General features: G+C 48.5%; 8 protein-coding genes across 8 annotated transcripts; 4 read left to right on the top strand and 4 right to left on the bottom strand.

Moving 5' to 3' along the window:
- Window positions 1–172: 172 nt before the first annotated feature.
- Window positions 173–636, top strand: ALT_1260 (uncharacterized protein; the record flags this gene model as incomplete). The annotated part of the gene is made up of 3 exons (XM_033563816.2): window positions 173–249; window positions 300–349; window positions 407–636. 3 exons carry the CDS (start codon window positions 173–175, stop codon window positions 634–636), a joined length of 357 nt encoding a protein of 118 aa, XP_033419707.2.
- A 243-nt stretch (window positions 637–879) lies between these two features.
- Window positions 880–1,902, bottom strand: ALT_1259 (aldehyde reductase 2; the record flags this gene model as incomplete). Its single annotated transcript, XM_033563817.2, has 1 exon — window positions 880–1,902. The coding sequence occupies one exon, from the start codon at window positions 1,900–1,902 to the stop codon at window positions 880–882; it is 1,023 nt and encodes a 340-aa protein (XP_033419708.2).
- Window positions 1,903–2,487: 585 nt separating this feature from the next.
- On the top strand, window positions 2,488–5,635 carry ALT_1258 (drug resistance protein YOR378W; the record flags this gene model as incomplete). Its single annotated transcript, XM_033563819.2, has 5 exons — window positions 2,488–2,595; window positions 2,658–3,123; window positions 3,890–5,159; window positions 5,218–5,281; window positions 5,393–5,635. The coding sequence occupies 5 exons, from the start codon at window positions 2,488–2,490 to the stop codon at window positions 5,633–5,635; spliced, it is 2,151 nt and encodes a 716-aa protein (XP_033419710.2).
- A 2,537-nt stretch (window positions 5,636–8,172) lies between these two features.
- Window positions 8,173–10,285, top strand: ALT_1257 (Ser/Thr protein phosphatase family protein; the record flags this gene model as incomplete). Its single annotated transcript, XM_033563820.2, has 2 exons — window positions 8,173–8,482; window positions 8,562–10,285. 2 exons carry the CDS (start codon window positions 8,173–8,175, stop codon window positions 10,283–10,285), a joined length of 2,034 nt encoding a protein of 677 aa, XP_033419711.2.
- Window positions 10,286–13,132: 2,847 nt separating this feature from the next.
- On the bottom strand, window positions 13,133–17,326 carry ALT_1256 (uncharacterized protein; the record flags this gene model as incomplete). The annotated part of the gene is made up of 5 exons (XM_033563822.2): window positions 13,133–14,447; window positions 14,504–15,056; window positions 16,623–16,917; window positions 16,985–17,037; window positions 17,098–17,326. 5 exons carry the CDS (start codon window positions 17,324–17,326, stop codon window positions 13,133–13,135), a joined length of 2,445 nt encoding a protein of 814 aa, XP_033419713.2.
- A 2,585-nt stretch (window positions 17,327–19,911) lies between these two features.
- On the top strand, window positions 19,912–21,294 carry ALT_1255 (flavin monoamine oxidase family protein; the record flags this gene model as incomplete). The annotated part of the gene is made up of 1 exon (XM_033563823.1): window positions 19,912–21,294. The coding sequence occupies one exon, from the start codon at window positions 19,912–19,914 to the stop codon at window positions 21,292–21,294; it is 1,383 nt and encodes a 460-aa protein (XP_033419714.1).
- A 2,573-nt stretch (window positions 21,295–23,867) lies between these two features.
- On the bottom strand, window positions 23,868–24,611 carry ALT_1254 (uncharacterized protein; the record flags this gene model as incomplete). The annotated part of the gene is made up of 1 exon (XM_033563825.2): window positions 23,868–24,611. The coding sequence occupies one exon, from the start codon at window positions 24,609–24,611 to the stop codon at window positions 23,868–23,870; it is 744 nt and encodes a 247-aa protein (XP_033419716.2).
- A 329-nt stretch (window positions 24,612–24,940) lies between these two features.
- ALT_1253 (putative ankyrin repeat protein) lies at window positions 24,941–26,179 on the bottom strand (the record flags this gene model as incomplete). Its single annotated transcript, XM_089599120.1, has 1 exon — window positions 24,941–26,179. One exon carries the CDS (start codon window positions 26,177–26,179, stop codon window positions 24,941–24,943), a length of 1,239 nt encoding a protein of 412 aa, XP_089456784.1.
- Window positions 26,180–26,184: the final 5 nt, after the last annotated feature.

Below are 26,184 nucleotides of genomic sequence, written 5' to 3'. Positions count from 1 at the left end.
TCAGAGCCGAGAGTCGGGAACAGTGATTCCACGTGAGACTCAACAATTTGGTGAGCATCGACCAGCCCGACTTCATAAGCGGAAGGTATCACTTTCTAGCTTTGATGCGGCGCAAAGTACTTCTGCAAGTCCCTGAATTGTTCTCCCAATCAATCACTTGGAAACCACCAAAATGCCTGAAAAGCACGAATTTCTGTTCATCTTACCAGATGGCCCGGATGGTCTCAAGAACCGAGAATCCTGGACCGAGTAAGCCCTGGTCGGATCCACGAATATGACACGGTTCTAAAGCTCTCTAGCCCTCACGAACGCTTCGTTGAACGAGAGTCAGAATACTGGCTTGCCGGAGGTAATACAGAATGCGGAGGTGTGGAATATAATGATTGCTAACGCGTTGCAAATGTAGGCCCTATGTACGACGATCATGAAGAGAATATAGAGCGTGGTAGTTGGGTTCTGATTCAAGCTCATGACAAGAAGGAAGCTTTGAATCTTCTCCAACGTGATCCTTTCACCATTGGCAAAGTTTGGGATTGGGAGAAAGCCCAGGTCTTGAGCGTCAAGAGTGGACTGCGGGTACCGTTTGTCAAGAGCTCAATCAACTTCCCCCAGACCAAGATGAACGGCGGCAGTTAGATGATCAGGCAGGAGGATTTTTTATCATCTCTTACATGGTAGAATAGGAATAGCACCAAATCACAACTAGCTGAGCAAGGAGGTTTCATGAGCCGTTATCCGGATTGCCAGCAATAACCCCTACAGCGTTGACGATTCTCAGACCAGGTACAATATTATAGAAACGTGAAACAGAACTCAATTTCCAAGTAGATCTGCAACCGGGCATACTTCATACCCCAAATGTATTCATGTCTTTAGATATCAAGGACTTTCCAATACCTTCAAGACGCTATCCTCAAAGCTTGTCCAACCATCCTTCCCAAACCGCCTGAGTATATCCAATTCCGTCTCACCATTAACTCGTCTTGTATCCAGCGCTTGGGTAGGATCATCCTCAGGCCAAGGCTTGCCAGGGTCTTGTTTGCGGAAAACCTCGAGCCAACTATTGAAATTGAAACGGCCCGCGAATGCCAACAAACGCTTGTTCTTTACCTCCTCTAGAGTCAGCGCACCAATGTGCAAGAGCGCCACATCTCCGACATAAGCATAATACGAGGCTCCGAAACCTCTCATGAAGCCATCCTTTGATGGATCTTTGTAGAAGTCTAGCAACCATTTCGCCGTGCTACCTGCCTGTTGCTTGTCGAAGATGGCCCCTATTGTGTAAGTTGGCAAAACAGAGTTCACCACGAAGCTTGGCTTCTCCTCCCGGCTGAACTTCCACATTTCCTTCTCGACTTGCGCTTTGAGTGCAGAATAAACGTCCCACCCACGTTCCGCCTCGTAAGGGGGTGGTTTCCACGCAGCTTCGATGGCCTCTTCGTTCCAAGTTTCCTCATTGATCGGGATCTCTCGAGTAGTCGAACGATTGCTTGCTGCTTGATCGCTGCTGGTAAATACGAAACGCTTGACTGAAGGCTCTTTTCTGGCAGCCTCAAGAAGTCTTCGAAGAGCTTCTACACTTGGCGTAATGACTTTGGTCGGGTCGGGTCCGAAGCTCACGTCTCCTGCGACATGGGCGATGCCATCGACATCCTTGAGAACTGCGTCCCAGACTCCGGGGGCATTCTGGTCTGGTACGATGACAGCCTCAAAGTCTGCAGAAGGGTTGCGTTTGTTCAGGGCTTGCGTCACCCAGGTTGCCTTTTCACTCGAGCGGACGGTTCCGCGCACTCTGTAGCCAAGCTCAAGCAGCCCGTTCGCAATGTACGAGCCAATAAAACCTGTGACGCCAGTGACGAGTACCAGGCCTCCAGGAGGCACTATGCTGGAGGATGCAGTCATATTTCTGACGAAAGGATTCGAAATAGAGCTGAGAGATTGCGAGGACGGTTAGTGTCGTGTCTGCAAGATATGGCAGTAAGGAATGAATACTCCAGCCTAAAAAATGCAGTTCACCGCAACTTCGAAGGGCAATGGGCGACTGGGATATTACACAGGCAAGCTATAAATGAGACGTGCGGTGGTCATGGACTTACTGCGAAGAGGTTAGCGCCTGCGCCCCCTTTTTTATAATCTATAATCCGGTCTGCGGCTAAGTACACTGCGCTGTTTTGTTCTCCGGGAAGATATTGCGACGTCGGTGGCATCTGGCCAGCGAAAAGGACTCACCAGTCCAGTCCCTTGTTGATCTGTGACTCACGCAGTTCATGTTCAAGGTTCTTGTGAACGCGTACTCCGGACTGAATTCCGAAAGTGGGTATTGTTTATCCGAGACATAAACGACAGCCAATAACTCCCTCTGCCTTGCATCATTTTCGATTGGTTGGTTTGTCCAAGCACGATACACATATATTTCGGTCGTCGTCTCCCCAGAACTTCCCCGTTGACGAATTTCGTTCCATGCGGATCAGATTTGCTTCGTTCAACATGGCTGGATTTGCGCTCTTCCAGCTTCTCCTGCATCTCTCGGCAGGACTAACTGGTGCTTCACCTCCGGCGCAAATTCCGACGATCTTGCAAGAACCGGATACTCATGTGAGTCTCGACCGGGAAATCTGGTCCAATACCTGTCTTTAGATGATCTAATTGCGCCACAGTATGCAGTTCACCATACTGTAGTTTCGGCCAGCTCTTTGTCGGAAAGTCTGAGGTTCTATGTGGATGGACTCGGGCTCGACATCATACGAAACTACACTTTTCAAGGGGATCTGACGACTCTCTTCGGAACTAACACCTCTGTTCTACCCGGTTACTTTCTCGGCGATACGACATCTGTTTACAACGGAACGGATGGCGTCATCTACCTCGTCGAGTTTCCAGATGCCAAGAAGATTCCTACGGTCGATTCAGATCCTCCCAACACGGGTTTGTTCCTGACATCTTTCTGGATGGGGGACAAGATCAATGCCACCTTGGAACGTTTGGACAGGTTGGGTATGGGAGGGAAACCTCACATCGCAACATTTAGTTTTGGCTCGGAACCTCTGGCGACCTATGCGACGGTGAGAGATCCTGATGGGGCACGAGTGTTGCTTGTCAGCCGACCGTACATCAATTCCATCGGTAAACAGCTTCCTTGACACAGGAGTGTTTGACAGGTAACGGAAGCCCAAGAATGACGAATCACATGTTAAGGTGGATTCAGGAACGCAAAGGACTTTTGGATTTCGATAAATATGACATGGTAGAAATTTTAATCAGATGCGGGATTTAATGACAAACAAATTTCCCTCACGAGATAACTGCCACAGCGTCGACACGCGGATCTTTGTGTAAGTGGTAGCATTTCTGGATGCACAAACACAACCTGCCGGTTGCGCCTTATCAGGCAGGGGCTTCGGATCTGATAACAAGCCTCGGAATTGACACGATAAGATTACCGAATTACCGAAGCCTCAACGGACTTTTGAAATGAGGCCCTGTGGATCTTCGATAGCCGAAATCCGAACCAATTCGGACAGGTGTGTAGAATTGTCCCAACACCGGTTATCTACGAAAGTACTCAAGTTGAGTGCTATACGTACGGCTGGTGTGTCCCCGAGGCCACTGACGTGCTCCAGTGGTTTTGTCTTGTCCCGTCCCGACGGCTTCGGATCGAGAAGATAGAGTGCAGGACAGGTCAGAATTCAAGTGGAGTGACTGTTCAGTCAGCCAGGGGTAAAACTGTTTGCACTATGCTTGAAGTGTACCATCGCATTTACCATCAATCAAGTTAGTTATTACAATCACAATATACTATTGCATCTCCAGGCATCATTGTATGTTGGTGTGTAATCAATCACCACAACTCGACGACCCAGGCGAAGGAGACCATAATAGCACTCTCTAGAAAACGCAAACGTACACGCCAACGCCATTATGCCACGCAACGATGCCATTGATGATGAGGTACACGGGGTTGACGGAGAGCACGACGGTTCGTCCACACTAACAGGGTCCCATGAGGACCTGGACGTCAAACGTCCTCAGTCACTATCTGGCGAGATTGCGTTCATCGTCGTGGTCTGCATGGCCCAACTTGTGAGTCAAGCTGGTCTTGGCCAAGTGATATCAATTCTCCCTGTTCTTGGGGAATCATTTGGTATCGGCAACAACATGAGTCAACTTTCGTGGTTTCCGGCAGCCTACTCTCTGACGGTGGGAACATTCATCCTAGGTGCTGGTCGCTTGGGCGATTTGTACGGCCATAAACTCCTCTTCACTGCTGGATTCTTTTGGCTTGCGATCTGGACACTGATTGCCGCATTCGCGGAATCCAGTGGGCCTGTCTTTTTTTGTTGCTGTCGGGCTCTTCAGGGCATTGGCCCTGCCTTTCTACTTCCCAATGGAATGGCTATTTTGGCGAGATCATATGAGCCAGGGATGCGCAAGGAAATGGTATTCAGCGCCTTCGGGTCTACGGCACCCAGTGGATTCATCTTTGGAAGTCTGATTTCCGCTCTCGCTGCCAAATATCAATCGTGGCCTTGGGGATTCTGGTTTATGGCCATTTTGGAAGCGGTCTGCGGTATTGTTGCCATATTCTTGGTTCCACGCACCCCAACACCGCGAAAGCAAACAACGCACAGTATATGGGCGAGAATGGATATCGCTGGATGCGTCACAGGGATTAGCGGCCTCGTCCTTTTCAACATTGCCTTGAACGTGGCCCCTGGAGCGCAATGGCAGGGCCCATACATCTATATCCTCCTGATCGCTTCGTTGGTGTTCTTCGGTCTATTTGGATACATTGAGCGAAAGGCGGCTTTCCCCTTGATTCCATTTTCAGCCATCACACCAGACATTAGCTTCGTCCTGGCCACCTTGGCATGTGGATGGGCTGCCTTTGGAGTCTGGGTATTCTATGGCTGGGAGTTTGTTCAGAACTTTCGAGGCATCTCACCTCTATTTGGTTGTCTGCAGTTTTCACCTGCAGCCATCAGCGGGTTTGTTGCTTCCTTCACAACAGGGTTGATCCTTCAAAAACTGCCTGCCAGTGTGGTCATGATGATCTCTGCAGCGGCCTTTTGCACAGCCGACATTCTCTATGCCACCATGCCTATCAAACAGAGCTACTGGGCGCAGCTGTTTGTGTCGATAATAGTGATGCCTTGGGGCATGTGAGTTACTTCATGACTATATTTCGTATTGGGGTCCGTACTGACTGACTGTGACCAGGGAAATGTCTTTTCCAGCTTCCAATATTCTACTTTCAAACGCGATGCCTCAAGAACATCAAGGAGTAAGTCCGTTCTCTACTCAACCCCTTCAAAACGGCCTTGAGCTAAGTCTCTTGATGCTGTTTGATGATTCAGCTTTGAGAAGGAGAAAATAGCTAACATTGTGATTGCAGGTCTCAGCCAGCTTGGTTGCAACCATTATGAATTATGCGATCTCTTTGGGTCTCGGATTTGGTGCAATAGTCGAGACTGATCTCAACAGGAACGGAACAGATCTCTTGAGGGGCTATCGAGGAGCCTGGTACTTAGGTGTCGGGCTTGCGGCGTCTGGCATCATCCTCACGATGTTTTTTGCTCTTCATGAGCACAGGAAGTCTATTCCAACGAAGAAAAATGCGGCTTCGGGGGAAGAGTAGTTTGGACTGACGTACTTATTGAAAGATCTGGTGACTTTCCACCTTGTGTCTCGAATGTTACGCGGAGATATTTCAGTGGAAAAAAGACAGTCGCCTCTGTTCGATACAACCGGGTCTGCATTACGTGATCTCCAGGGCCCCGCTGCTAATCGACGCAACCCAGCGGTATCCTTCTAGGTTGGTGATGGACTGGGCGGTGGTATTAGATGACCAATTTAGCATTCGAAGTCGGAAATTTGAAAGTCGTGACCAGATTCTGACTTCGGTGCGATTGTTCCATGTTTGCCAAGGAGCTCATTTCGGTACAACCCTCGTGGTCATTATGTTTGCGTTGGAAGCTGTCAGTATAGAGCCCGTTTTCCCCTCGATAGAGGTTATATAGTAATCAAGGTGGTGTCTCATCGACCACTCTTCACAAGAAGCACAATGCAAGCTTCAAGCTCACGTACAAGATGCTGGGATACCACAAATATTGACTTTGAAACTTCTCTCACCACATTCAAAAGTCTGGGAACTAGCTTAGCCTAAGCTTACTAATGCATTTGCAAATAACCGCAATGCTGCAAAGTTAATACTATATACACTAAGCTAAGTACAGTCTGTAGCAGACTAGACAGACCAGCTGCTGGCTCTAAGTGGCTAATATTACTTTTCACTAAGATAATTTATAAGGGGTACTTAGGTGCTTAAAATAGCATGAAGATAGCTAGAGCCTAGAGTTGCATAACAGAACCGCTAGAATCAAATCCAACCCTCACCGAACTCACAGCAGTGATGTTCAGTTCCTAGATTGCAAAGTCGCACTGAATTAGGGCGGGGCCGCGGGTTAGGAACTTAGGGTTGGATCCAGGGCGTCAACGTCATCGGTTAAACCGCTAAAAACCATTTTGCTTAGTAATCACTAAATTCTTAGATATCTCTTATAATTTTAATATCACTGGATAGCTCTAGATTCAGGTTATCTAAAATGTAAATATTACTTCAAAATACCTAGTGGTTGCTGAGATATAAGGGAATTGCCGTTTCTGTCAGGGGTTGGTATGAAAATGGTGGTGGTTTATATATATATGCATCAGCCTTTAAAGCATTGTAGTCTAAGAATGATTCTTAACCACCACCCATTCAATCCTATAGATATTGAATTGATATTTCAAATCTAGATTAGTATGATAATAATAATCCTATAGTTTGTATAAAAAATATTAATCTTCTATAGGCATAGTGATAGTATGGTAGATTGTATGGCAGTTAATGTGAGATTGATTTAAAATCTATTAATATTTAATCATTTAACCAACCTGAATCAAATAAAAACTGAACCAAATCCAATGACGGTTAGTTAGTATGACCTATCTAGGCATAGTAGCGAATTTTTGCAGTTAAAACCGCACCAACCTAAGGTCAGGTCTAATTTGGTTCTGATTCCTGGAATTTGAACCCAAAACCACAGCCGTTCAGTGCCAACTAAAGGTTGAACTCGCCCGAACTCGCGCCAAATGCAACTCTAGAAAGAACTTAAGAATAATTCCTGGAGCTCTTATAAGAGGCTCTAAACTTATTATCTGTAGAATAATCTGATATAAGGAAGAATATAAAGATATTTTATCAATTTATTGTTATGTAGAAGGTAGGTTTACTGCTATATAAATAGTAGTAGCTATCTACCAAGTGAAGATCAGTTAATTGGATTCCGCCATACCGAGTATGGCCACAATTTGTACCTCTCCCATGATCCTCATTGCTTTTAGAACTGTTGTGGTCAGAGGAAGATCTATTGTTCTTCATATCAGAAAGCATGAGGATTTATACCGGAGATCAATCTGATTCCATACGGAATAAATTCCGTGTACGAAGCTATATTGTGTACTTGATCGAGCCTCGATCCACAACACCCTGTGAACACGTCACGACAGAACTTACTATCGAAAATTAGTTCAGGATAACTCTAGCAGCCGGTTAGGGGAATATGCCCTAGTCGTTGTCGGAAACGGAAAGCTCTTCGAAGCGTAACTAGCCGTCAGTGCCTAGATGATGGTTGTATGTTTCTGGTTCACCATCCTTCGTGATGTCGCGGCTAGAGTACTGGGGAATCCAGACCTTATCCTTTTCTTTCTTTATCATTAATAAGAGCAATTATTTGGCAGTAGTCGTAGTATGTTCAAAAGTAATCACTGGACGGTGTGATCGCTAGGCTGATGGGAACCATGGTAGGGAACCATAGTAGTTTGATGGGCCAAATGTAACTGCAACCTGCGGATAGAGTAGCTCCAACCCATCAGCATTCATTGTGTAACATCAGAGTGAAACAGCAGGGATGGTATGCAGCCACTACCTGGAGATGCCATAAGCTGCAGTGGCAGGTATACTTAAGGTATTCCTGTCCCTTTCCTCGGCGTCTCCTGTCTTCCATCCTGTCTTCTACCCTGTCTTCTATTAGCAATAGCTTAACCCAGTGTATGACGCTACCAGTCGAATAGGTCTTGATAACACTCTCCCATCAAAGCTAAACCAGGCTACTGATTTCGAGATCTATCAAGATGCGATCTCACTCTGTGCTTTCCATTGCAGCGCTGCTGGCACTTGCCGCAGTGCCTGGTACTGCATTCGATGACAACATTATTTATCCTCAACAACAGAAAGAAGCCTTCAATACGACTGAAATACCCCGAGCTCCTCTTCCCTGGGGAAAGGTCAACTTTCTGCACACAACGGATACTCATGGATGGCTTGACGGGCACGCAAATGTACCCAGCTGGGGTGCTGACTGGGGCGACTTCGTCTCGTTTGTCATCCACATGAAAGATAAAGCCTTACGCAAGAAGGTAGATCTTCTTCTTATCGATAGTGGTGAGTTATCTTTGATGTCAGTGCGTTTTACTTTGAGAAGAATCTCCGATATTGAAGTGGTCACATTTGCTTCTTCTAGGAGACTTCCATGACGGTGGCGGCCTCAGCGACAGTACAAGCCCTAAAGGAGCTGTCTCAGACAGTATCTTTGAGAACATTGACTACGATCTCCTGACCATTGGTAACCACGGCGTTCGAACCGGGGCAGAAGCGCTTAACATCCACCACAACCTATCGAGAGTTTTTGGTGACCGGTTTCTCACCAGTAACGTCGACGTAAAAGAAAATGGGGTCTTTAAATCAATTGGCAATCGATATCGCGCTTTCCAGACCAGAAATGGGCTACGGATCGTGGCGTTTGGAGTCACTATCAATGACCCTGTCCTCAGGGATCTAAGTAATACAAAGGTATACAGCGCGGGCTGGATATCCGAACAAACGTGGTTTGAGGAAGCCATGAAAAAAGAGGTTGACCTCTACGTGATTGTTGGTCATGCGCCTACGTACGCTCCTTGCGTGGATCCTGAAAAGGATAATCCTCTGGTGTGTCTGCGCGATAGGATCAGGAATTCGACAGATAAGCCTATCCAGCTCTTCGGGGGCCACGCCCATCATCGAAACTTCACGTGTTATGACGAAAGATCCTCAGGTATTGAATCTGGCAAGTATTGCGATACCGTGGGATGGGTGGCCTTGAACAACGTGCCATCACCTACGTGGTCTGGTGCGAAGGCACTGCTGGGTGACGAGCCTCGTCCAAGCAAGTCCTGCGCCGTAGGCAATCAAGGAGATATACAGGATGCCCCTTATCTCCTAGATCGCCGATACCTGGACTGGAACCGTGTAACGTTTGCGTACCATACGGTAAACCTGGAAGGAGACACCAGCAACCCGTCCGTGCCAGCATCCTTCGATAGGCCCCTGGGCCGCAAGGTCACCGACGATATCAGCAAAGCCCGACTTTTACTCAACCTGACCCACTTTCTAGGCTGCGCAAAAGAAGATTACTGCTTCAATTGCAAGAAAGTGGGACAGGACGGTAATATCTATGAGCTCCTAAAGGTTGCCCTCGCTGATACGGTTGTCAACAAAGAGCGGGCACACCTTCCGCGGGTCGTGCTTTCCAACGACGGCACAATCCGGGATAATATTTATCAGGGCCCTTTCATGACAGGGGACGCTTATGCTGTCGTGCCCTTTCCGAATCATTTCCAGTACATCGCGAATATGTCATGTGATGATTTTAAGAAGATGACTTCATGGTTGAAGGCAAAGCAAGACGTTTCCTGCATCGATGACGGCGACCATAATGATCCCACTGTGATTCGCGAAGAGGGTCATGGATCCCAGTATCAGTCACACCTGGAACTCCGGAGCATATTTGATGATCGTAGTTATCATCAGGCCACTTTTTCTTACAAGCCTGAACAACAAAAGGGGGAACGGAAACAATACAGCCCAGGGTACACAACGCACGACGCCTTAGGCAACGATGGGGACGACACTTTACACTCTCCTGTTATCGAGGACGAAAGATACATGAAACTGTTCTGGGCAAATGCCAGCTTCCCGAACCTGTCTCATTACCCGCCTTCATTTGATGTGGTTTTCACCGACTACCTCACCAAGAGAATTCTTGACGCCCTTAAGGAAACCGGAGCTCCCTATACGGAGAAAGATGTCATCAGTTACCTGCCGCCGACTTTTACTAGTAGGGATGTCCTGGTTGACTATACTGCGAGGAATTGGGGCCAGGATAAGGATACGAAAAACTGCCCTATTCGGAGGCCGGGGGAACGTTAGCTATTTAACTGGAGGAATTGGCTACCTTGCCATTAGGGCAGAGGATTATGGTAGATTTCTCTGATGAAAAGATGTGCTGTGACTTCTGGTGAACACTCCAGTTCTCCCCGTAGCCCGGAATTTTAGAGGTTTCTCCTTTTTCGAAGCCTTAGTTTACGGGGTCGCACGTTCTCATCCCTTTCAGTAAGAAAGCAACTGGGGGCGAAACCACTCCCATCCCACTAACCACTTGCCCTTTCAGGGTGAAACTAGTACTCCAGATCCCATCCTCTCCTGGCCCTTTAAGGACGAACTGAGTCCTTGAGATCTGATGGACTTCTCGCCCCAGGAGGGCAAGACCGGTTTATCGTATCCTGTTGACTTCTTGCCCTCCAGGGGTGAAACCAAGTTATCTAAACCCCACTGACTTCTCACCCTCTGGGGGCAAGACTAGTCTATTGGCTCCTATGAACTTCTCAACCCAAAAGCCCTATGGTCATAATCCTGCCTCTTACTTCAGTTTTAGCATCTTCCTAGGCTCTCCCTGTATAAGGTAAAATAGTATATATGATCTGCTGCTCTAGATTTCCTACACTACTCTATTTAAGTAAAGAAGGATCTGAAGGAATTTCTTCCCATTATAGAATAGGGTCATTCTATCTGCTACTAGACGCCAATGGAGACAATAATCTCTTCCTACTCACTAGGAGACTATCCTGAATAAGGTTTTCTGTTCGGTCCAAGCAAAATAGTGCCAAGATAACGATTTGATTCTGTTCCAACTGAGGGTGAACTCGCCCGAACCCGGACCGAATGCAACTTTACAGCACTTGCTTCAAGAACTCTTTATGTTTTGACTAACAATTTTCAAAGTGCTGCGAGTCAGCAGAGACCATTGAGAACCATCGAAATCCTCATATAAACCAGACGACGCATCTACTCTTCAAATGTGTCGATAAACATTGAGCACATGGTGTGGTAAGGAGTCTAAGGACTATGATGTTCCTTCCGTGATACTAAGCTTTCTAATACTTTACGCAAGGATAGATATGAAGATACCATTCTGCTTTCCTGAGAAGTTAATCATCATAATCAGGTTATATCACCATATCACTGAGGTGTAAGCGAAGCACTCAACATATCCTAGTTTATACTCTTATAAAATTAGAGACACGTTGGCGCAACCTCAGTCCTGACTTTCACTATTCATCTGCAATGGCCTGTCTCTTCTGCTCCCTCTTGGTTTTCTTCGCCGACTTTGTGCTCAAGAAGGGATCAGCAGATCGAAAAGATCATTTTTGGGAGGATATTCCGGCAAGCGATCTTCAACAGCATGCTCTTCGGACCAAGCATCTGCCAATTCAAGCCATCTCGAACAGTCCCGATCTAAACAATCCTGCCATTAGCATACTCATAATTCAAAGATCTAAGGCTTGAGACGAAGCATACCTTTCCTTAGCAAAACCGCCAATTGTCCCAGACGATAAAATTATCACTACGGTCGGTGCCCTGGCTCCAACGGAAGCTGCCGTGCGGCGTGCCGTACCAAGCTGCGGCCCCATCGGCCCCGACCTCCAAGGAGTAGCCACTGATGCAGTTTATTTTGTAACCTGCCATAGACCGTGAAGAGCCCCAAGCTGCCTCACACACAAGGGTCCCATCATCAATAATCCAAGCGGTCTTGAGCTCAGGCCCATTTGGCGCTAGGTATATTTGGCCAACATAGTGAAGACAGCCAAGGGCTGAAGGAATGGCAGAGATTAAAGCGAAAAGATGAGCCTTCATTGTGAATTGATGATTCAGGAAGAGGTATGGTATAGAGGCTCTATTTTGGCTGGAGAGGGAGGACCGAAACACCGGTAATGTGGACCGTAACTGTAAGGGTCTGAGAGATGAGTGAAGACGCTGCGATTACTATAATCCATCTCATACTCGAGAGGCCTTATATATGTGGGTGTGTAGAGGTCTCTAGAGCTATTGGGGTCTGGAGGCTTCCTCAAGGTTAGGGTGACATTGATATTTACAGAACAACATTAGTGCTTACAGAGCAATATCAGTGCTTTTAGAACGACATTAGTGCTTACAAAACGACATTAGCACTTATAGGATAACATTAGTGCTTACAGAACAAGGACCACTACATCTAGTTTTTAGCTTTGAGGGAAGAAGAGATGATGGGCAAGTTGGCAAGTGGGCAGCTGAACAAATGCAGGGCCTGATCACTTCTGGCCAATGAAACTACTATGTACCTGCCATTCTTAGGAATGCCTATATATTATTGGTGTAAACTGTGGCTCTGAAGTAGCTACTAGTGTTTTTGTGCGTGACTCCATATATGCAGAAAGCATGGGCAGTTCATAGGCAGAAAGCAGATCATAGGCCCATCTGTCTGGGTGGAGTGCATTCTTGTCTGCTACTAACATGTCTCTTGCATCAACAGCATCCTCCAGGGGCTATGCCATGAAAAGATCACAAATAAGGTCACCAGACACCTCATCCCAGATTACAAGCCATGGCTCCTCCATTCTGCGATGACTGTATTGTAAAGCAGTCACATTTTGACTGCTATCAGGGGGGGAATCTTGTCATGATAAGGCTGCTATTAGGATAAGACATTAAGAGTATCAAGTCTACTTTCAAGTCTACTTTCAAGTCGAATGTTGCGCGGATAATTAAGGTTAGGATAGTGAGGTCGTGGGGTCGTCGCGACTACCTTCCACTACCTTCCATATAGGCGGCTACGTGAAATATATAAGTTTGGCTTACCAGAACATGCCATGAATGAGGCAGCCCAACCAACTTACTACCCGATAGCCAATCGCCTCTACAGTTTCCATAAATGTAGCATCATTTTCTACCTAGCCCTACCTAATAATATTGCTCGCCCTTAGAGAGGGCTGTCACCGAACCCTGGGACCCGAACGCCGCATGCCTATGCCGCAGATTCGCGCCCTCAACCTCCCCAAACTGCAGCCGAACCTTATCAATATCCCCCTTCAGCGGCTCGGATCCCAAGCAATGGCCGACTGCCAAGCGGTCCAGCTCCGGATTCCGAGTCGTCATCAAGACACTTGAGAATGAGTTGTTTTGGGGGACGCCGTTTCGTCGCAGGGCGAAGAAGCCGACGACGACGCACGCAATCGTGACAGCCAGCGCACACATGTAAGCCCCGAGCAGGGCCGTACGGCCGTAGAAATAGTAGTTGCGGTAGGTCAAGTCCGTCACTTTGACGGTGGTGTTTCCGCCATTGAGGCTGAGCAGGCTGTAGGTGAAATTGTGGCTCAGGTCCTCGATGGCCTGGGCCAAGGTTCCGTTCCGGCACGAAGTAGTAGTGGTGTCATTGCCATATTTATAATAGTGGCTGCTGGTGTTCCATAATTCTGGACAGGCAAAGAGGCCGGTGTACGCAAGTGACGTATCGGTGTATGTCGTCCTAGATGCAACAGTCTTATTCTGATACACTCCCGCTCTCTTACTCTGAACCAGTTCACCTTGGAGAAGACCCGAGAGGATCATCTGCATTATGTAAAAGCCTGCATTCACTGTTGGATCTAATCCTGAGTATGAAGGTGCTGCGGAGCTAGTAGCATCCGTTCTATTCCAATTGGCATAAGCGATGTGGTCGACTGAGATTGGCGTCAGCGTCTGAATGCCGTTGGTGAAATGCATGTTGACCACGTAGGAGGTATTCCAGAGCTGGCAGACAAACTCGGTGGGCTGTGTGGCGTTGTCGTTCCACAGCGGATTGCTGCCTGCAGCTGATATGAAGACGGTATTGTTGAGAGCCGAAGGTGCAGTCCCCATGTAGAGCCTCGTTGTCTGGAACTGCGGCTCTGGAATTTCGCTATCCCACAGTTTCTGCGTCACCCCGTCTATCTCCACGAGAGCTTCACTCAGTCGCTGGCATTTGTACGAAGGACCCCAGAATGAGAGTTCGTAAGACGAGTTGGAGAACGGTGCAGAGACTGGAAGCACTTGGGCCGATGAGGCCAAGGTTGCGAATACGCGGGCGATGCTGGCAGATGGGGAGGTGATGTGCCACATCTCATCGAATTGTGCCTCATTACGCCAGAATGATGGGTCAAAGTTAACGTTCGGAACGAGCCGCTCGATCTTATCCCTGGCTGGATATGTAACTATGTTCAATGTTGCAGGCGTAACGATCGCTGTCAGGGGAATCAGCCTGGTCGGATCGAGAATCAGTCATAGGCTCACCACGAGGCATGGAGGTGCACATACCAGGCAACCATCGCCAGCACGGTCAGCGTCTTTGCATAGAGCCACAAGTCCAGGGTGAGAAAAGCAAGAGGGCTGTCCCGGACGGCAAACATGCTATCGATCCCACTGAGCCGGACACTCTTCCGGCGGAGGGTGGCCCAGGTCTCCTGCACAGCTGCGAGCCCAACGGCCGACACCAGGCATGATTTGATCAAAAAGGCAAAGCCAGTTCCGATCCGGATCGCCCACGTTTGTTGCTCGCGAGACGCGACGCGACGGCCGTCCAAGCTCTCGTAGTAGAGATGATGACCCATCGACAGCATCGCACCGGAAATGACGAGCCCGACCATCAGGCCCGGGCACCTCCATCCAATGCCCCATGCGGCCGGAGTCTCTGTCTCTTGGACTGACACTGGCACTGGCACTGGCGCTGGCACTGGCGACTGGGGTCGTTTGTCCGGGACTGGGTCGCAATCGGCGTAGTGATCATAAGTTGGCGGAGACATATTAAATTGAGGTGCCCGGACAAGAGCGGACTCAGGCCCCGTCGGGAGACAGAGACCCTTCAGCCGTTCTTATAGGAAATGCGGCTCCTGAGTGAGCTGGGAATAGCAAGCCCTGTCAAGGTAATTTGTGTGTGGGCCATGGCTGAGCCTTGCCTGCAGGATCCTTTGCTTTGCCGCCTTCATTCTACCTATCAGTGCCGTTTCATTGGCTTTATTCAGCGACGGACGAAAGCGGGCCATTTATGACTTCTGGATGTCAAGAAGCAATTTAGAGCAGGCCGCTGTGAGTTGGGATTGGCAGTGCACTTTCCACTGCGGAAGCGACCTGCTATTAGTGCTGACTGTGCTGCCCACCGCTCAATTTGAATCGCCCGCAAGACCGCGCTAACCGGTTGGAGGGTTGTTTGCGATTACTTTGGGCCTCGAGGCTCGAACATCCATGCTGCGTCAGGCTTTTAAATCAATCGGCAGGGGTTGCATCCTACGATACTCGGTGCAATGTTGCGGGCAGTAGCACTAGACAGGGCGGGGAAGTGAGAAGCGCTGGCCCAAGATACCGGGTAAAAACAAGAACTTGAACAAGATCAAGAATGACAGGATGCATACTCTCTTTTCAGACAGGCACAGCACGGACCGCGGGGTACTGCCAAATTGCTCCACAAGTGGACCTTGCACTAGGTCGAATCGTCCCGAAGCGCTGCCAAGCACCGGTCAGGCACAGAATACGAGGTTGTCCTCGTGTTCTGTCCAATCCTGACGAGTTGTGACCTTATTCTATGTATCTAGTCTGGCTTCGAATGGCCCCCAATGTGGTTTTTGTCTTGTGATCTGTATGCCCTACCATTTTGATCACCACCTGCTGTGTAACTCTGCATGGTTCGTAGCCCGGCTCAGAGCTATGTTGATTGCACCACCCATACTGCTCGCTTGAGGAAGAAGTGCATGAGGATTAAGGAATGTTGGTGCGGACAAGCATGCCAGGGACTGTACAGAGTAATCCAACACATGTTTCGTCCCGGTTTGTCTACTTGGCATGAAACATTCCATGGTCGCTGGCAGATTGCTCACGAGCATCCTTCTCGGCACCTTTCTACCCTCTAGATTAAGCAGAATGGCTGGTGCAATCAATATGGCCCTGCTTATTATCCTATACAGCCTGTTACCACCAGCTCCCTAACAAAACTAGAGGAAAGACCGCTCCTAGCTGACATTCCAGGGGTTTCCACTGTCAGACTCGGTGGTAATTATTGCCTTGAGGAAGTGACTAGTCCTTTTAGTGATTCAGCTTCTCAGTTCCGCGATCTTCATAAAGGAAAAGCACCCTTTCTTATGCCCCCACGCCTGGTAACTTTGACTGGGAACACACGGGCGGGCTGCGGGAAACCAACTGATACAAAAGATGTAGTATATGTCAATACTCTTGGCAAGCTTTTGAAGTTCTGATGTACTGCACTCGCCTGGATAGGTTACTATCACGTCAATTCAAATTGAGAGTTCCTAATACCATATTCAACATTTCAATCATAAACCATCCATTTGAATTACTGCCGTACTCCTCGATGACCCTTACGTTTTGCCCTCATGCTTTAGATCATGGACCTAAATAAGCAGATTCCCTATCATCCCCAAACCACCTAAAACAGCAGCCGCCCCCCCAAGAACCGGCGCATTCGCACCACCAGTGAACAACGGCAGGCTGGAAGTCGCCGCACCGGTGGCCATCCCAGTGGTCGGGACCGCAGGAGAGTTAGTCGTTGCAATTGGGGTCATCGAGGACGAACTGGTTGAGGTCGGGATCAAGCGCTTCGACGAGGTCGAGCTGGTGCTGCTGCTGGTGCTCGACGAAGAGGAGCTGGTAGTTGGCTCAGCGGTGGTCGTTGGTTGGAGAGTTACGCCAAACTTCTTGGCACATGATTCTTTGTCGAGACCCTATACTCGATATTATTACTGATGCTCCATTGGGTAGATATTGCTGCGTTGTTGAGATGGTACGCACATCAGGACAGCAGTAAGGATCCTTCAGGCAGAAGGAACCGTTAGGACAGGCATCTACATAACATCCTATTCAGTATTGCGTCTCAATGAAACAGTTAAGAGATGGATACATACAGGTCCCCTCGGGGCAGCAGGTATCGCCCCGGCTCGGACTATAGCAGATATTGCTGGTACCGCAAACCGGCCACCCATCTGGACAACCGTAGGTCGTACCCGGGATAAAAGACTGATCGTCACTCTGACGCTTGGTGAGACCTGCTCCGGAGAAAGGCGACAGCACCTGGTAGGCAGCATGTGCATGGCCGGCCAGCATGGAACCGACGACGAGTGCGAAGACGTACATGTCTAGAACGACTAGGTTGGTATGAGTGACTCGTCTATGATGGAAAAGTGTAAATAAGCAATGTGGCTACAGTAAGTAAGGTGGAAAAAGGTTGTCGCTTTATACTTTACCTACTGGGCTGGGCTGTGGTCAGCCTTGTCGGCAAGCCCTCCAGCAATTTGAAATACGAGGTCGGAGGCTCTCAGACAGGCTTATGTTCAGAATACGAGGGCTCAAGTCAACTACCTACGCAAAGAAGTCATTGTCTGGGATGCAAGACTGTCCTGCTTGTTCAGAGGTCATGCGGACACCCAGCAAGACAAGGACTATCTACGCGTCACTTCATTTGCAAGGAGCCTTGTTGACTCGCAGCGGCCCATCCAAAACTCACCGAATGGGAAGCAGCTACAGTACCCCACTCGCGCAACTACCGGTGGTCTGCCTCTTTAGGCGAGTATAATCGGCACTTATTGATACTTGGCAGGGGTCCCCGAGGGGACCAAGCGGTCTCCATGTTGTCAGCCTCGTATGGAGTCAAACATTTGAGTCTCAAATGGATGAATATGTCAGTAGTGTCTATGCAGATAGCCGGATGTTCCTCAATAAGCCGTCTGGTCTTGAAAGACTCGTGTCCTTGATGGTGAATCTCGTAGCGGAAAGACATCCTATATTGACCTGGCTATGATCCGTCAGAACGACACTGTTCTTGTGTCTACCGAAGGACCGGCAGGTCTTGTCAGCTATGTGAGCTAAGGACGAACATTCCTTGACCTTCTCGTGCCGGCAATGCTTAAGCAGCCGCTTATTTTACGGAAGTAGGCCATAGATTGAGGGCCTGTTTATCCCAATTTCAACCAGATTGTTGACAGACGTCGGGCACTCTTGACTGTCCAATCAGTTTTGGGTCGTACGTAATACCTGTGATGTGATGAAACCCACATCCCAAGAACTGCTCTGCCGAGGTGGCCCACAGGATATGCGGGGAAAGGAGACCTCATTTTTACCATCTAAGGTACAGAGTGATATGAGTTCACTCAGGTTTGTTCTTGAATATACTGCATGAGATTTGATGCGAATGACACGCTCACCAGTATTATGGAGCTGGGGTGGGCATGCGAGCGTACGGTCAGAGCCGCTGCTGGCATACAGCAGCTTGTGCCATCCTCGCAGAAGGGAAACGTGAGACCTGTAAATTTGGTCCTTCCCACGGCTGAGAGCATGCATGGTGCAGCCCGGGAAGCGCAGATCTCTTCCCCTTTAGAGGCATACTTTGACATATCCTGAGGTTGAGAAGACCGGCTGATTATTATAGATGGCTCTGGAGCATATGGAAGTCCTAACAACACCCAGTCGCAAGTGTCCCTGAGCGTACTGGCCTTAACCGATATAGGATAATGCGAACTTAAACAAAGAGGATGCTGCTTAGAAAGTTTTAAGAACCATGAATATATGCTTTCTTACTGGCGAAATATCAATGTGACCAGGAGGATGTGGACAACACCGCCGATGGCCTCCACGTCCGTGCGCATGCATGCCTGTACATGCACCCAAGAGGACATGGGCAGCATTATCAATGGCTGCCACGTCAGGGTGTGGGCAAAGAACTAATAAGGTGAGACGCGGCAAAATCTTGTTTTGTGGATATATAGCCTCTAAACATCCAGCAGACTGTAGTTCCAAGATCAGCCTCGCCCAGCAAAGAAAGCAATAAATGTTTCGTATTGGAAATAGCACCCATACACAACTTATACCACCAGAATCTAATTTATTTTTAATTTTATTCTTGTTCTTTTTACTTTTTTTGATGTCTTTTTTATTTCCTTTAATTTTAATTTTAATTTTAATTTTAATTTTAATTTTTGTTTTTTTAAGGCTTCTGCAAGTGGCGGCATGAGATAGGTATACTTTAACTGGCTATCATACCCTGCTAGTAGGACAATAATGGGTTAGAATCCTGGCAGCAGTACTTCTAACTAATACATAATGTTATAGTGTTGAGGCACTAATCTGATGGTATGCACATTAATAGAGGTCTAGGGGAGAATGTACAGGGTAACAGGATGAGCTGACCAGGTAACACTAATATTTCATCTTGTGATTGTCTGCTGCGCAATACAGTACAACACAAAATGCAAGGGCATAGCTGGGCCTTCAAAGGCCAACTCCAAGCTTAGCCGGCTTTGCACCCCCGCCTGCCATTCTCAAGCCTCTCAGCTCTTATTGGTTGTTCGCGTGCTCCTGAGTGCTGACCCGGTAGACCCCGTTTCGAGACCCGTATTTATATAAGTCTTGTGTAACGCTTATATCCGTGGGGCTGTGCCAGTTATGGAGTTGTTTTATCAGACTCCTCTCTGCTACAAATTCTGTATATAACCGGAAGCTCCCGTTCGATCACCAAAGATCAGTCTTTCCACACTGTCAGACAAGATCTAGCTTGCCAATCTGGTTGGATACTCTAACCTACACCAACTGTGTTGGTTTTCATGGTATTCCTGTGCGGTGTCCCTATCAATCCCCACCCAAGAGGACCTTTACCTACTTTGAGGTTGGCTTCCTGGAGTTCTCTGTTCTCAGACACGCCGTACACCTGAAGTTGTGAAAACATCATGTTTCCACCAGTATCCAAGACGCTCGCTGTCCTGGGGCTTCTATCTCAGATTCCGTTCGTCCAGTGCAAGGATAACGCCATCATTCGCGATGTCGCGATCATAGGCGGTGGCGCATCGGGCACATTCTCCGCAGTCAGGCTGCGCGACCAAGGCAAATCCATCATTCTCATCGAGAAAGAGGGCATCCTCGGCGGCCATACCAATACATATCAAGATCCCGTCACCAAGGTCACGGTTGACTACGGCGTGGAAGTCTTCCACAATCAACGAATTGTCAAGGACTATTTCAACCGGCTGAATGTATCTTGGACAATTGCATCGTCAGACTTTGGTGCTGCGACACCAGTCTACTTGGATGACAACACGGCCGAACGAGTAAACTATACCAGCCCCGATCCTCGGGCTGGGCTGGTTGCGTATGCGACACATCTGGCTCAATATGCACAGCTCGAGCTCGGATTCTTCCTTCCGGACCCTGTTCCAGAGGACCTGCTGCTTCCTTTCGGAGAATTTGTCGCCAAATACCCGGACATTGACGATGCGGTCTCTACGATATTCAGGTTCGGACAGGGACTGGGCGATTTCCTTGCACAGCCCACGCTGTACGTGTTCAAGAATTTTGGTCTGGATATTATCCACGATATCTCCGCTGGTTTCCTGGTCACGACGAGTCATGATAATCACAAGATCTACGACCAGGCCGCCACACTCCTAGGGTCAGACGTGTTGCTGAGTAGCTGCGTTGTTTCGACACATCACCGAGATGACAACGGAGTCCAGCTGGAGGTGCAAACACCATTTGGCTCCCGGATCGTGAAAGCCAAGAAACTTTTGATTGCTATCCCTCAGAAACTCGACAATCTGCGTCCCTTCGATCTGGATGATCGCGAGGCCGGGCTCTTCGGCGAATTCCTGAACACGGGGTATTACACGAGCTTGTTGACGAACACCGGCTTACCAACAAACTTCAGCTCACTCTCCGTCGGCGCTGATACTCCATATAACATCCCCAAGCTACCAGGTATCTACCAGGTGACATCGACAGCGATAGAAGACGTCTTCGATATCAAATACGGCAGTCCTTACGGTCTACCGGCCCATTACGTGCGAGAGGAGATCTTGGCGTACGTCAAGAAATTGCAGGATAACGGGTTCGCGGAGAAAGTACACGGTGAGCCGAAGTTTGTGCGGTTTAACAGCCATACTCCGTTTGAGTTGACGGTGCCGCCGGAGCAAATTGCGAAGGGTTTTTATAGGGAGCTGTATGGGCTGCAGGGGTATCGAAATACGTGGTATACAGGCGCAGCGTTCCATACGCAGGATTCGTCGATGTTGTGGAATTTCACCGAGTCTTATGTGCTGCCTGGCTTGTTGAAATAGCTCTGATAGGTAGTAGACCAGTTTTGTGAATAGCATCACGGGGCGACTTATGTTGCATTGATCAATCGGGCACATGGGCGGTTTAAAAGTATGAAACTAGAGACCAGCATACATACGGTCCAGCCATCTGAGATATACTTGCAAATCTTGGCCATGGCGCGCGAATGCGACGTTCCACATCCTTTCGAAAGATTAAAGTGGTCATCAGTGGCAGCGACTCTGTGTCATCGCCATCAGGACTATGGCAAATAAAGCCCGCACCAGCGTGGTGATGAGCGCTCCCACCGGGATTGATCAGTCTTGTGACAATACAGAATCGAGATCCTTATCCAGGGGGGAATTGCGAGTATCGTGGTTGGCATTCCAGTTGGGTGTGGCGCTACTTGCAGTCTCTGGGTGGGTACTGTTTGATCGGCGCTTGCAAATACCGAGTCCCCAGCAGTCCACAGTGATGGCGGTGCTCAAGGAAAGCTTCAGCCTAGTGAAACTTTTTCCAGACGACCACAAGGCCTTTCGGACCACAATACAACCCTAATCGAATGCCCGTTGAACTTGTTGGGAGTGATGGATTAGTGGAAATGAGTGACATTCATTGGATGCGGAGATGGACACCATTGAAACAGATCTTGGGCGTACACGACACGAGCTCGCGTCAAATGCGAAGTTATTGGACCCTTGATAGGTAAAGTATTTGTATAATCTGGAATGTTGTCAGAGCTGAAGCAAGGGAAATCGGCCAGTTCTATTTGATATTTGAGAATGGGGATTCCCAGCCCCCGTTTTCAGTATCCATTTCCGGTTCCTTGGGTACGGTGGGATCGAGGAGTACTACGTTGGCATCCTTCGTAGTATATAACAGTTCGAAAACATTATCATTTGGTTCTCGCTGTTTGGTAGCTTGACGTTTCTTCCCGGTCTTATCCTGGTGAAGTTTTGCCGGGCTGCTGTCGAGGGGGTACATCATCTACTTTCGACATCCCATGTAGAACAGTTCGACAAAGGTACAGAGCTAGCAAGAAATATTTTTGAAGTTGAAGACTTGATTGGAGCGTTGTGTGCTCTATTGGTCTAGCGATCTTTTTGTTGTATTCGAGACTGAACGGCTGAGTTTGCTTGGCTATGCTGTGTTCACTTCGCATATAAGCGTCGCTACTTCCTCAGAGTCAATCACAACTCTCGAAATGAGGACAAGATATGGGGCGAACTAATTCAAAACTGAGTCAAATTCATCTGCTTCCTGTGAAGCCCACTGTGTCGCGTGTCAGTCCCTGCGATAGCCACGACAATGAACGCCAAGATAATGTAACTGTCTTGGATTATGAGTACTATAGTCACATTCGCTCGTAACTTTGTCTTCTATCCAAGTCTTCTGACTTACTGCGTTTCCTGTGTGGTGGCAGTACTACAACGGGTCGCTCGCCCTTCAAGGCTTAGGTGGCGAAGCGACAACATGCCTCGGAGACTGGACCGAACGGAGACACAGGCGACCAAGCCGTCCAACTGACAGTCTGACGCGACATGGTTTGAACATCCTTGTAGCTCCTATGGTATGGCGGCTGCACAGTTCAACATTCGTTCTTCCAAATCTGACGACAGGTGATTACGACTTATGATATCTGAAACTTGACCTAAATCGTCTCAATGTACCGCACGCATAAGTATTTTGCTGTATCTGTATGACTGAGGAACCCTCATATCGCCGTTGCACTCTTTCTCAAAGAGATTCCCTGTAATCTTCTATGGAAGGGAATCAAAAGTAACAGTCAACCCTCGAAGGCCGCTCTCTTCTCGAAGATAACGATGCCACTACGACGATACTGATGGCTCTAATACCGCGCCGAGTGAAGGACTTAAGAAAGGCACATCATGACTTCGATCCAAACTCCGCGAATTCGGTTAGACCCCTCACTGGTGTTGCAGCCGCCGAAAGGTGCAGACTTGCCTTCCATTCTTTTACATTTTCAACCTTGACGGGAATTCTCGTGTTGGACACTGAAGGCTCATGTCCATTGACTGCTACAAGGTCTTGATTTTCACGCAACACTGAAGCGTCAGGATTCTCTGCGGCGGCGGCACAGTCTCCTGCTGCTGCAGACGTTCCAGTAGATGCCCGTGCAATAAGATGTATAGACAGTTTCGCGCGAGTTGAAGAAGAGGGATGGATGTACTGGTTGAAAAATTCGAGTATGTCTTTCTTCGTAAGTGGTTCGATGTTTTCGACGTCGTGATAGGCTGTTGAGATTTGGTCGACCGAGTTTAGTCAATGAACAGGGCCCTGAGGTAAGAGTGCAGGTTACATAGATTGGAAAAATTTGGAAAGTAGCAAACGTACCTTGCTCAAAGTCAAAGACCTCACTCGTATTATGAGTCCAAAAACGCGACGTTTCTTGACCTAAATTCTTCAGTTTCTCCAAGCGTTTGTTGACCAATCCGATCTCATGCTCCTTGAACGTCTCGTCGGTCATCGAGCGCAAATCCTGCTCAAGTGTCACTAAAAATGCATCACAGCTCTCTTCGAGATACTTGCAATTCCTCTCGCTCTGCAGGAGGATGCGCCATGTGCCAGCCATCAGTTAGACGCTTGCAGCCGAGTTGACGATATATCCCAGCTGCTCCTTTGTGCGCAGCGTGTTAAAGCACGGCTCTTCGGCAATCTGGCAGAAAAGTAGTAGCTTGGCTCGATGTGAACGATCCGAGACAGAGCCGACTGAGATGATATACCGGAGACAATGATTGACGTTATCCGGCTTCTTCAATACCCTCTCGTATAGGTGGTTTGCTCCATTTGGTAACGCAATCGCGCGGCGTGACGGCCACTGGCTCTCTGGTAGTCGATATGGGCGGAGTGTTGACTTCACAAGTTTTGTAATGTTTAGCGCGTCTTCCTTATACAAGTTGTCATGGACGAGGATCTCAATGTGCATCTGCCGCAGCAGTCCGGGAAAGTACGAACGTATATCCTCGGCTGTCACAGCTGGAAGCTCCTCAAGCATTTGAAAGGGAGCCCAGGATCTTTCGCTGATCAACATGCGCGCGAAGGCATTGATTTGTCGGTACGGATCCATGTAGTCAAAGTTCTTATACGCTTCCCTGACTCTCTCCTTGGCCACGTCGAATCGCCCTTGCTTGATTTCCAAATCTCTTACTCCCAGTAATACTTTCTCCACAAGCACCGACATCTTGTCGCTGAAACCGTTCAATTCTATACTCAATCCCTGTGCGCTTTCGGATAGACTGTAGCTCAGACCGGCTCTATCCGCGGCGTAAGCGTATTCATTGAGGCTGTCTTCGACCAAATCAACGTATACACGGGTCATGACAGCATTCATAGGAGTGAGCGAGAATAATAGATAAGAGTTATATAATTACTGGTGTCCTGGATAAGAGCTTATTAATATCTAAGGTAGTTTATAAGTACCTAGTAGGCTTAAGTATTTAGTAGGCAGTTGATCATGACAATGTAGACAAGGAGCTATGAGCCTGACACTGATGCTTGGGTCTTGTCATAGATGGAGGCCCGTTCCTGCGTTAACTACCAAAGTATAGCAAATATATGTATAGTTTGCAATGTCTCTCCATTTAGAGAAGTATGGGAAGGCCTATGAGTGGTTACTTAGACTGTACAATCCATCACTCTTAGTAGACATCATGACTGATTCTGGTATATCAGATCCCTCATAAGCCCAGGTATCACCTTCAAATCCAACGCAGCCTCCAGATCCTCCTTGTAAACACCCGTCTCCACCAAAAACTCCCGCACAGGCTCTGTCGCCCGCAGATAATAACACAAATAATGCACCACACTGCGCCCCTTAGTATCCACAATCCGCACATCCGCTCCATTTTGAATCAAACACCGGATTATCGGGGTTATGGGGCCCCCAGGAGAGTGCAGCGGAAGTGTCATCACCATATAGAGCAGCGCCGTCCAGCCCATGCCCGTCCGACTACATGCATTGATGTCCGCTCCCGCAGCAAGCAGAGCCTCCGCTTTGGGTATACTCCCAATAGCAGCAGCGCAGTTAAGCGGGGTGACTGTATCACAATTATCCTCACTTTCAGGCCCACTGGTGCACTCATGTAATTCTCTGAAGATGTTTTCTCCGGACTCATAGCCGCCCATTAAAATGCCATTGTCTACGCGCGCCCAGACGTCCACCCCGTGCGCAAGGAGGTAGCTGATTAGGGAGGTGTTGTCAGCCACTAGTCGTGTGCAATTAGCCCGGGGGATTGGGTCCTCGCCGAAACAGTAAGTAGCTAAGTGCAGCGCGGATGCGTTTCTAGGGAATGATGTGAGGGCGGAGATATCTGCACCGCATTCCTCAACAAGAAACTTGACTGTGCTGAGGTGGTTTTTTGCTGCAGCAAAGTGCAGTGGAGTCCAGCCATAGCTGTTTGCGTCGTCTGCTGGCAGATGTGTATGCTGGAGAATCCATGTAACTGTCTCTACGCGCCCAGCCTCCGCTGCGCGGTGCAGAATTATCGAGTTTGAGGTGCTCCGCGCGGTTATATCTGCTCTAGCGTCAACCAATCTCTGCAGGAGAGATAGTGAACTGCTGTATGCTGCAGTGTGGAGGATAGTTTTGTTATACTGATTCCGCAGTGTGACACTCGCCCCTGCGCAGAGAAGCGCTGTGACCGCATCCTTGTCATCAGACTTAACAGCACTAAAGAGAGCACTTTCTCCGTTCGAGGTGGCAGCATCGACCTGGGCCCCAGCCTGCACGAGCACCTCGATAATCTCCTGTGCATGGGGCCTCTTCGCGGCATAATGCAACGGGGTCATACTGTGTTCAGGGCAGGAGTTCACGTCTGCGCCTTCATGCAACAAAAACCGCACACAATCCAGAGATCCAGAGGCGGCTGCATAGTGCAGAGGAGTCATTCTGT

The sequence above is a fragment of the Aspergillus lentulus genome (genome assembly GCF_001445615.1).
Source record: "Aspergillus lentulus DNA, contig: Alt01, strain: IFM 54703, whole genome shotgun sequence".
NCBI lineage: Eukaryota > Fungi > Ascomycota > Eurotiomycetes > Eurotiales > Aspergillaceae > Aspergillus > Aspergillus lentulus.
Note: the sequence above shows the minus strand (reverse complement) of the source record. Positions and strands in the feature narration are given on the sequence as shown.